Genomic DNA, 11,740 nt, shown 5'->3' on the forward strand with positions numbered 1-11,740 from the left:
GTTTAGAAAATTCAGCCTCCTTTCTAGCAAAGGGTGAACATTTTTGTGTTATCATTTTGTCGAAATGATTGACTATTCTAAGGTGACCTGTGATCCTATTTTGTGGTATCAAGTGTCTCAAAACTTTGATATCTGGCAAACTTTCTAAGAGTAAAGTCTCTAAATTCAGCCCTTTGGACCTCAAATTAACTTTTTGGATATTTTAGGTTCTTGAAGCTCAAGAGAGATATGTTAAACTTCTTAGGCTTATTTGTTATGCTAGAATTATGCACGAAGCATTGTCAAATCTGAGGTGGTGTTTCACTTCCTTTGGGTTCTGTTGACACAGATGTGTTGTTAACGTGTGTTCCAGGATTGTATGAGATTCCTAGAGTTCAGATATGCTATCAGTAATAATTATGATTATTATGTTAAATTGTTGTGTGCCACAGAAGCAACCGAATTCCCTTGTCAACTGTGTCTATAACTATGGCTGTCTTAAGGCTTTTGTCATCCACAATTGTTGTTTTGCTTTGATTCTTCTCAGAAAGTGACTTATATTCAGTTACAGTCCAGGCCTTACTTCTATGGGGGAAGTCCATAAAAAGGACTCAGATGTAGGTTTCTGGTAACTTTGGAGATCGTGCCATTGAACTAAAGAGAAAATTTCCAGGGCACTAATAGACAGGCTGATGTGTTCATAGAGATTGCTAGCCGAATATGATGCAGAGCAGGAGATGATTGCATGGATTGAACTAATAGAGGACTGAAATAAGTTTTTACAGCCTTTGTTTCAAACATTGTTGATTCTTCAGAGTCTGGAGAACTTGTTTTCTTTTGAGCTATTGATAGCCTGCAACAATTGAGTACAATAGTCTTCTAAACAGAATTTGAGGCATATTTTTCTCTCTCTGCTGAATTTCTCCAGAATTTGTAAACGGAATATTCTTTTTTTTTTTTTTTTTTTCACTATGAAAATGCTTTAATGGTGGTGTCTGTACAGCATGGGATGAGGACAGGGAAAACAGCAAGTGCACACACAGCGGGACAGGCCACAGGACAGGCTGGGAGTGAATAAAGAGTTCGCACTGCTTCCCTGCTTTCCCCGGTGACTGAAGGCTCTAGGCCACCTCCTCCTCAGCCTCCTCCTCGAACTCGCCCTCCTCCTCGGCCGTGGCGTCCTGGTACTGCTGGTACTCGGACACCAGGTCGTTCATGTTGCTCTCGGCCTCGGTGAACTCCATCTCGTCCATGCCCTTGCCCGTGTACCAGTGCAGGAAGGCCTTGCGCCGGAACATGGCTGTGAACTGCTCGGAGATGCGCTTGAACAGCTCCTGGATGGCCGTGCTGTTGCCGATGAAGGTGGCGGACATTTTTAGCCCCCGGGGCGGGATGTCACAGACAGCTGTTTTCACATTGTTGGGGATCCACTCAACAAAATAGCTGCTGTTTTTGTTCTGGACATTAAGCATTTGCTCGTCCACCTCCTTCATGGACATGCGGCCCCTAAACACGGCAGCAACCGTCAGGTAGCGGCCATGGCGGGGGTCACAAGCAGTCATCATGTTCTTAGCATCAAACATCTGCTGGGTGAGCTCAGGCACGGTCAGGGCCCGGTACTGCTGGCTGCCCCGGCTGGTCAGCGGGGCAAAGCCGGGCATGAAGAAGTGCAGGCGGGGGAATGGGACCATGTTCACAGCCAGCTTCCGCAGGTCAGCATTGAGCTGGCCCGGGAAGCGCAGGCAGGTGGTGACCCCACTCATGGTAGCAGACACCAGGTGGTTCAGGTCACCATAGGTGGGCGTGGTCAGCTTTAGGGTTCTGAAGCAAATGTCGTAGAGAGCTTCGTTATCAATGCAGTAGGTCTCGTCTGTGTTTTCTACGAGCTGGTGGACTGAGAGAGTGGCATTGTAGGGCTCCACCACTGTGTCTGACACCTTGGGCGAAGGCACCACACTGAACGTGTTCATGATCCTGTCTGGGTACTCCTCCCGGATCTTGCTGATGAGGAGGGTACCCATCCCAGACCCCGTCCCCCTACCCAGGGAGTGGGTCAGCTGGAAACCCTGCAGGCAGTCACAGCTCTCAGCCTCCTTCCTCACAACATCCAGCACCGAGTCCACCAGCTCCGCGCCTTCTGTGTAGTGCCCCTTGGCCCAGTTGTTCCCAGCACCACTCTGACCGAAGACGAAGTTGTCCGGCCGGAAGATCTGCCCGAAGGGCCCCGAGCGCACGGAGTCCATGGTGCCGGGCTCCAGATCCACGAGCACGGCGCGGGGCACGTACTTGCCGCCGGTGGCCTCGTTGTAGTACACGTTGATGCGCTCCAGCTGCAGGTCGCTGTCCCCGTGGTAGGTGCCCGTGGGGTCGATGCCGTGCTCATCGCTGATCACCTCCCAGAACTTGGCGCCGATTTGGTTGCCGCACTGCCCGGCCTGCAGGTGCACGATTTCCCTCATGATGGCGGCGGCAGCTGGGACGCGGGCGGAAGTAGAGAAACAGAAGCGAAGGAGCGGGCGCGCAAAGTGCTCCGGAATATTCTTAACTCATGACAATGTGTTTGTTTGCATAAGTTCAATAAGATTCTGTTTTCTTTTATAATGGGACACAGGTGGAGGAGTTGATAATTTTCCCAGGGCTTTGCCTGAAATGGCGTTGTGAAATGCTCCAGCAAAGCCCGTTTAGGAAAGTCTATATGAACAATGATTCTTGCTGCACTTTGTGTGGGTAATCAGGCCAAGTATACGGAACTGAAGCTTCTTTTGCAGGTACGTTGGTCCTACTGTGTTTTGTCTTTAGTGGAAATGGGGGACTGGAGAGAGGAAGATTGTGTTTCAGGAGAAACTACAGTATTAGATAAATGTTTGATTCCTGGGTGGCCATGCAGTCACCCATGGTGTGGAGCTGCCCAGGATGCCCCTTCTCCACATGATGCAGCCAGAAAGATCGATGACTAGATTCCCCATGATTGAGGAACTGACAAATAGAAAGTGGGGACTGAAATCGACCCAATAGTCCCACAGACAGTGTTTTTGGACAGACACAGAAATTGACCCTTCTGGTCTTAAAGCTTGAAATTTACATTTGTTTTATCTGAGTTCCTTCCTCAGGAAAGGACCCTCAGGGCTGTCAAAAAGCACCGCAGACCTGAAACTCAGCAGATCACAGCCTCCAGACGATGAGATGTCAGTCACCTCACTTATCATGAACGCTTCCTCACCCCTCCCTAGTTCCTCTTTTCCCACTCACAATTATGTTTATTCCCTGCTACATAGACTCCTCACTTTAGTTGACCATGGAGACTGATTCGAGACTGATCTCCCATCTCCTCAGCTGCAGCACCCAATTAAAGCCTTTTTCCTCAGCAATACTCGATGTCTCAATGATTGGCTTTCTGTGAACTGAGAAGCAGGGCCTCAACTGAACTCCTGGGCTTTCAGTAACAATACATGTGTGCTTTTAAAGACTGCAATTAATGGGTCATGATATATTGAGAAATTGGAATGGCATCAACTTGGCCAATTTTGAGAAAACACACTGTGCTTAAATATCAGGGCCCTGTCTCCTGACCTGGACAGTATATGGCTGATTTTGAGTCATAGTAGGAGAGTATGGCCTGGTTTGAGTGTTTTATAGAAATGTACAACATGGCTGATTGTTTTTATTTTAAATCCAACAAATCTCCATTTCTGGTGAGAAAATTTTGTTAAAACCAACCAACCAACCAAGCAAACATAGAAGAATATGAAGAAAAAAATAAAGGATTCTGTGCTTCCCAATCTCACTTGATTGCTGTCTTCTATTATATACTACAGGGAGGAAGGGGGCAATGTGCCCAGGAAGTACCATGTCCTGTTTTGACAATCATCTGGTCTCCTTGGGCAAACAGAAAAGAGGGAAAGCATAAAGAAAATAACAGAAATTTTGCAGATATTTCATCTCTGGGCTGGGCACAGTGGCTCACACCTGTAATCCCAGCACTTCAGGAGGCCAAGGTGGGCGAATCACTTGAGGTCAAGAGTTCGAGAGCAGCCTGGCCAACATGGTGAAACCTCATCTCTACTAAATATACAAAATTTAGCCTGGCATGGTGTCCAATGCTTATAATCCCAGATACTGGGGATTACAATCAGCTGAACCGGACAAGATGGAGGTTGCAGTGAGGGGAGATGGCCCACTGCCACTGCACTGCACTCCAGCCTGAGCAACAGAAGGAGACTGTCTCAACAAAAAGAAAGAAAAAAAAGAAAGAAAGAAGGAAGGAAAGAAAGAAAGAAAGGAAAAAAAAAGAAAAGAAAAGAGAAATTTCATCTTGGCACAGGAAACTGCAACCGAGGCTTTAAGGAAAGAGGGAGAGAGAGAGACAGAGAGAGAGAGAGAGAGAGAGAGAGAGAGAGAGAAAGGGAGAAAGAGAGAAAGAGAGAAAGAGAGAGAGGAAGGGAGGGAAGGAAGGAAGGAATTTCACCTCGGTACAGGTAACTCTGTGACCGAGGCTTCAAGGGCTCTTCTCTGGCCCTAAGCCCACAGTAGATTTTGCCTCATTTTCCAAGATGCAAATGAAACGATACAAGTCGATCAAAGGAGAGGGCAGAGAGGAAGCAAGAGGGGTGGCTCCTTCCTGCAGGTCCACCTTCTTCAAGTGTTGCTTGTGGGATCAAAAGAAATGCCTTGACATGGGTGGGTGGGAACTATTGCTACTTATTAGGAATTCAGACTACTGCAGCAAGCTTGCATTGTGTGGTTCCATGGTGTAATGGTAAGCACTCTGGACTCTGAATCCAGTGATCGTAGTTCGAGTCTCAGTGAGACCTTATTGTTTAATTAGGATGGTAGTGCTGTCTTTTACTCCCTAAATGGAATGGGGATTCCGCTGACGTTCAGAAGCTCTGTGCTGCAGGCCTTCGTGTCCCTTCTGTTACCTCTGTCTGAGCCTCGCGATGTCGCCGGTGCTCTTCGTCCCCTCTTCTTCTCCCTCTTCGGTGTTCCGTGTCCCAGAAACCGGGTTCTCACAGTGGCCCCGACCACAGCGAAATTGCCGAATCATCCAGTCGGGGTGACCGAGCCTGCAGGGTCCCCTTCCTGGGCCAGCCTCCTGGCACCCAGCAATCGGAGGCCCGGATCCCTAAGCCAGGGACCCAGCGACCAAGCAAGTCCCCACCCCCTCTCAGGGCGACCTGGGCCTCGGGGTGAGATGTCTCCTCCACCAAAAAGGCCGCTGCCCCTCAATCCTAGACCCCGAGATTCCTTTCGCCCGGGAAATCTCGTAATGGCACCCATTGCCATTTCGGAAAGTAAACGGTGGCGTGAGAAATATTGATGGGGTTAGCTCAGTCATTGAAGATTGTGTCTCAGTTTAGGGTCTATGGTTCGAAACCTAATTTGGGAGTAGCACTGTTTTATTCAGATGGCCCATCTGATTCTGAATGTTAATTTATTCTGTTCTTCATATTCAGATTTTTATGCCGAATTTCTAGCTCCTACGTCTCCATTGCGAGCCCTAGAAGTCACTGTTTCACTAAGCTTTGGAACCTGACTCCGGGAGATCTATTCTTTCGTCCCAGGATCTCAGCCGGAAAGAGAAATCCGCGCGGAGGCCTCTTCCAGCGCGCGGGCTAGGGGAGCGGGTTGTGATCCTCGGTCGCCCCGGCCGGGCTCCCTCAGGGCCACGGGAAAGAGGAACCTGAGCAGCTCTGAGGGGCGAATCTCTGACAGTGGGGCTCCCCCTCGTTCTGCCGGGACCCTGCCCCAAGGAGAAGACGCCTTTGGACGCTACCACAGTTAAAAAACGTTTTCTCCTGCTCTTCAGAGCACTTGGGATAAGGCTCCTGATGAGTCTTGGGAATGAACTAAGATGTCGCTCCAGACACTCAGGACCATCCCTCTGATTTTCATATTTTGGGGCTGAGAGCATTTATGAAGGACTGAAAAACACCACAGTCTTTGAGAGTCTCCGTTTGGAGGACGAGGGGGTGGGAGAGGACGCCTTCTTGGTCCTTGGAGTGGACTGGCAGGCAAGGAAACACAAACTCCGTTTCCCCTTGCAGGCTGGACTGCAGGGCCTGGGATGGAAAATTGGACAAAGCCTAACAGTATTTATGTAGAGTTTGGCTGCGTGCATTAAAAATTGTTATCCCTAGAGATAAGTGTAGGAAGGGACCAGGGCACTGCTGTTCACCTCCAGCTTTACAGCATATATAAATTTGACAACAGTGTATAGTGCATAAAAATTCATTCCTGTTTACAAATAATTGATCACAACCAGTTACAGGTTTCATTGTCTCTTCTCCATTTCCACTGCTTCACTTGATTAGCCTTACAGGAAAAAAAATTATTTGTAAATATGATATTGTTTCAGTTGATCCTCAGCCCACCCGTTCCCCACCAGCTAAAAGGAGTTGGAACAACAGTTGTGCACCACTTGCTGGGCTCAGTTTTGTATTTTCAGTAGAGACAGGGTTTTGCCATATTGGCCAGGCAGCTCTTGAATGCCTGGACTCAAGTGATCCGCCTGCCTGGGCCTTCCTGCTCCTCCCTGCTGGGATTACAGCCGTCAGCCACCCCACTTGGCCATCCTATTTTGAATTTAAATATTTTGTAGTCGGCCGGGCGCGGTGGCTCAAGCCTGTAATCCCAGCACTTTGGGAGGCCGAGACGGGAGGATCACGAGGTCAGGAGATCGAGACCATCCTGGCTAACACGGTGAAACCCCGTTTCTACTAAAAACTACAAAAAACTAGCCGGGCGAGGTGGCGGCGCCTGTAGTCCCAGCTACCTGGGAGGCTGAGGCAGGAGAATGGCGTGAACCCGGGGGGCGGAGCTTGCAGTGAGCTGAGATCCAGCCACAGCACTCCAGCCTGGGTGACAGAGCGAGACTCCCTCTCAAAAAAAAAAAATAATAAAAACAAATAAATAAATAAATATTTTGTAGTCATCACTCTTCAAAGATTCTGGGTTTTGTTGCATGTGCATGATGGGGTTCAGGACATGCTACTCCAAAATATAACATCTTGGGGTATTGAATATTTTATGTTTAATTAATTTGAATAAACAATAGAAACAGGAAGGTCACTGTCACCCTCCCCCTGCCCTTTTCCCCTAAAGTCAATTATAAGACCCTTATGTGAGAGGTGCCCTCTCTGTACCCAGAGGAAAGGTGCATTCTGGAGTCTGAAGACCCAGGGACACAGAGGAGCCTCAACACAGAGGCCTGGCTATGTTTTCCCCAGTTTGTTACTGTTAGATCATAGTTTTGTTGTCTTATCATACTTCTCCATGACCATCCATTCTTCGATAAACCTACAGTTAAAAAAAAAATCCTGAGGTTTAGCTGTTTCCATGGGCCCTCATTTCCTTTGGAAGGCGCTCCTGTCATGTAAAACTTACATTAAGTAAATACATATGCTCTTCTCTTGTTAGTCTATCTTTTGCTGTAAGGGTCTCAGCAGTGAACCTAGGCTGGGTGAGGAAAAGTCCTATTTTCTCCCCTACATGTAGAAATGTCTTCCACTGTAAAACTATAAAAATTTTATTGGGGCAGATTTGAAGCAAGAAGTTGAATCATTATTCCCCTTTGGATGAGCTGAACAGATGAGCTAATAAACTCCCAGCTCCTCCCAGATAGAAATACTTCTCTAGCTCATTCCCTGAAGCTCCTGAGGGTCAAACCTGCTGGAGATTAAGGGGCCTAACTGGGATCTCCCAGCCCAGGAGGTTATTGTTGGTGAGAGGTTTGCTGCAATTTCTCTGGGAGGGTGCACGGCCATTGGAAAGTATCACTGCTGTAACCTCAGTACAAATGGTTTTCGTCACATCTGCTCTTTGTGCAGTGTTGCAGGCAACATACAAGAGCTAACATGCACATGAGTAACATATGCACATCATCAACTGTGCCTGAATCACAAAGTGCCACATGTCACGCACAGTTGATGATGTGTGTATGTTTACTCATTTAGTCCTTACTTCAGACAGAGGTCACACCATCACCTTCATCTTCCATATGAGAAAACTGAGATCCACAAAGACGTAACTGACCTGCCCAGGGTCACTCAGCCAGCCAAGGAGGATTTGAAAGCAGGAATTTGAAGTGAAGGCAGCCTGGCTCCAGAGGACATTCTCAGAACCACTGCGTTTTTACTGCTCCTAACAAAACCACCCTTGCAAAAATTATGGCAGTGAGAAAAACCTGGCATAGGAAAACTATGACTGTGAAAGAAATCTGACCTAACTGACCGCATCTTGCTTCTAACCTCTGAGCTGCCCTTGTCCATTCCTGGGCATAGGCCAGGCTGTGAGAGGAGTTTAGTTCCAAGTCTAAGTCTAAATCATCTAAAACAAAGATGATTGCCCCTTCCTGAGAGAAACCCCTTCCTAACTTGGGGATCAGAACTCCTCAGCAAAGCTAACAAATTAGGCATGAGATTAGAAATTATGCCTCAAGAGCCATGCAGCCAGAAGCCACGTGATTCCTAAGCTCCCCAACTGTGCCTTTATATAACATTATTAGTGTCAAACCTAAGATTGGTATTTAAGATATTTTTCAGACCCTGCCTTATGATGGACTAGCTGGTGCCACTCACACCAGTAAACTGGCTCACCTGGTCTGGTGGCCCCCATCCAGGGACTGACTCCGTGCAAGTAAACAAGCTCTTACACCCTGTGATTTCCATCCCCAACCCAACCAATCAGCTTTGCCCATTCCTAGCCCCCTGCCTGCCAAACTATCCTTGAAAAAACAAACAAACAAACAAAAAACAAAACAAAACAAAAAAACCCTAGTCTCTGAATTTGGGGGGAGGCAGATTTGAGTAATAATAAACCCCTGTCCTAGGCCCTCAGCTGTGTCTGCATTTATTAAATTCTTTCTCTATTGTAGAAAGCCTGCTGTTCTCAGCTCCATTGGTTTATCTGGGCAACAGGCAAGATAAACCTACCGGGCAGTTACACTAATAAAAGAGAAACACAAATGGTAAGCATGCTTGAAAAGAAATCTGTGTATTTCTTTTGAAGAAACACAAAAGGAGGAGGAATGGTAAGACAGGCAATACACTGTCCTAAATATTTTCGTGATTCTCCTGCCTCCTTCATATCCTTCTTGTCCCAACAACTTCTCCCCAGAAACCTTCAACTTAAACATGGTCCTGCCAGAACTGGGTTTGTCCTTCCCTTTACATTTTCCTCTCACCTGCTTCACACCCCTTCCAAATCTAATCTGTTCTTTCACTTCCAGGTCATTGAGGATTTTCCATTTAAAAAGATAAAAATTCGTAAAGAAGAAAAAAACTGGTCATCCATATTCACACCTCCTGGAATTAACTACTGTTAACATATCTGTACATTTTTCTTCCAAATCATTTTTAAGCTATTGTCTTTTTTTTAAAAAAAACTTATACATGCTAAGCATAGACTGTACCAACAGTAGAGAAAATGTAAACATATGTAAAATTCTTGATCACCTAAAGTTCAAAAATAACTTCTCATAACATTCGGGCAACACTGGAGTCATGGTATTGTGGTATATCTACAGAGAGAATGTATATTTTAGCTAGACTGTCCCCCCAGGTCCTACAAAAGAAAAAATAAGAAAAAATAATAAAGAAGGATATATATACCTGAAAAAATTGCAAAATAATAAAAAATACATATTTAAAAATATATAAAAATATATATTAAATATAATTATATATTAAATAAATATAAGCATATATATGTATGCTTTTATAAAATTGAGCTTAGACTCTTTTTATTTTACCAATATTCCATTTAATAATGCATCAACTCAACTGCAGACAAAGAGACGGAAACACAAATGAAGGAATTCCTGAACTCCCTAGCACAGTTAGAGAGGCATTTTTCTAAAGGAATTTTCTAAAGGGTAAACATACATTAAATTAAGTAGAAGACATTAAGATTTGGAGTGGTTTTCTTATTCCTTTTTACAACCAAGTTGAGTAAGGTGTGAGCTCACTATGGTACAACGCATCCATTTCAAGTTTGATGACGTGTCTATTACTCTAAAAGGTTCTCTCGTGCCCTTTGCAGTCAGTCCCGCCTTCCCCCACCCCGACCCCAGCAATCAATGATGTAGTTTCTGTCACTATACAGGTTAGTTTCACCTGTTCTAGAAATTCACCTTGATGGCGCCACACAGGATGCTCTCTTCATCACTCGGCATAATGTTTTTGAGATTATCCATGCTATCTCATCTTTCCGTAACGTGTCCCATTTTATTGCTGGGTAGTTCGGGTAGCTGGGGTAGATCACAGCGCATTCTGCCGACAGGTGAGACTGCGGTTCTGACTTGCGGGCCTCCGTAAACATGAACAAGGGCACCTGGACGCGGGGAGAGCCGTTCCCCTACAGAAAGCAAGCGTGTTGTGTCTACAACCGAACGAGGACACGGCTTTCATCCCAAAGAACAGCACCAAAGGCCCTGCTTTCATCCCAGAGAACAGCAACCCGACTGCGTCGAGTTTCTGCCTGGCTCTATGAGGTGAGAACACATTCCCCGCTAGCACAGAAATCCCACAAACTCCTGTGGGGGCTGCGGTTAGAAGCATAGGCTGTGTGAAGGGTGACTCTAGGGGCTACGAAGAAACACGAAGGTTTTCACACAGCGTTAGAACCTAAGAGACTGGAGACAATGAAGCAATATCTGCAAAAAGGAACCCCACGTAGAAAGGGAAGAGAAGGGCCCTGCGCAGTCCCCCACTAACACAAGCTACGCAGTCGAATTCTCACAGTTGGAGAGAACGCGGGGAACAGCATGTGGGGAGTGCAATGGAAAAGCCTCGTTCTAGCAAAACCACCTTCAGGACGTTATCTTCGCTGTCAGGTAAGTATGAGTTTATACACCTCCGCCCCGCCACAGCCCCACACGCCTCACCCTTTACACACAGGGTCACTTGCCCCGCGCATCCCCAAACCCTACTAGCCCTGACACACAGCTGGGACTCTCAGGTCCGACCAGCGGTCCTGGGCTCGCTCCTACAGCACGGGAATTCCTTCGTGGCGAAGCAGCCGGTGGCGAAGCGGCAGCCCCAGCGCTGCCTCATCTACGTAGAAGTCGCTCTCTCCGTGATGTCACCGACAGGGCCTTTCCCGTCCTAGTCTGCTTTTCCGCCCCATCTTCCGCCACTCAGCCGAACAACTTGCTGCCAGAGCCTGCGGGGGCAGTGACCTCTGCCTCTACTTCCTTTCCCTCCCTTCTCCGCCCCTGATCTTTCCAAAGAAGCGGATGTTTCTGTTGTAGTTTTTTGTTTGTTTTTTGTTTTGAGCCGGAGTCTCGCTCTGTCGCCCAGGCTGGAATGCAGTCGCATGATCTCTGCTCCCTGCAACCTCCGCCTCCCGAGTTGAAGCGATTCTACTGCCTCAGGCTTCTGCGTTGCTGGGATTACAGGAGCACGCCACCAAGCCCTGCTAATTTTTGTGTTTTTAGTAGAGACCAGGGTTTCACCATGTTGGCCAGGATGATCTCGAACTCCTGACCTCAGGTGATCTGACGGCCTCGGTCTCCCAAACTGCTGGGATTACAGGCCTGAGCCATCACACCTGCCCAGAAGCCAGTTCTTAGCCTGTGTTGCCGAGGACCTCTTTGGCAGACAGCTGGAGCCTGTCCAGGGTTCTTCAAACAATGGCTTGTAATGCACAGACTAAAACATGTAGGATTACACAAGAAACTGGTTCTCTTCACATTGTTATTCTTGTGATGTAACATTCTACTTGAAATTACAAGTCGTTCAATATCAGAGAGAAACCATATCTA

General features: G+C 47.0%; 1 protein-coding gene and 1 pseudogene across 1 annotated transcript; both read right to left on the reverse strand.

Annotated features, from left to right (window-relative positions):
- Positions 1–927: 927 nt before the first annotated feature.
- LOC117075478 (tubulin beta-4B chain-like) lies at positions 928–2,508 on the reverse strand. Its single transcript, XM_033197902.1, has one exon. The coding sequence runs from the start codon at positions 2,436–2,438 to the stop codon at positions 1,101–1,103; it is 1,338 nt and encodes a 445-aa protein (XP_033053793.1). The 5' UTR covers positions 2,439–2,508; the 3' UTR covers positions 928–1,100.
- Positions 2,509–10,663: 8,155 nt separating this feature from the next.
- On the reverse strand, positions 10,664–10,818 carry LOC117076896 (annotated as a pseudogene).
- Between the last annotated feature and the right edge of the window lie 922 nt (positions 10,819–11,740).

This window comes from Trachypithecus francoisi, unplaced genomic scaffold (assembly GCF_009764315.1).
Source record: "Trachypithecus francoisi isolate TF-2019V2 unplaced genomic scaffold, Tfra_2.0 Lachesis_group5, whole genome shotgun sequence".
Taxonomy (NCBI): domain Eukaryota; kingdom Metazoa; phylum Chordata; class Mammalia; order Primates; family Cercopithecidae; genus Trachypithecus; species Trachypithecus francoisi.

What these genes read in the sequence shown, in the direction of transcription:
- LOC117075478 (XM_033197902.1), bottom strand. Translation starts at nt 2,438, where the DNA reads ATGAGGGAAATCGTGCACCTGCAGGCCGGGCAGTGCGGCAACCAAATC.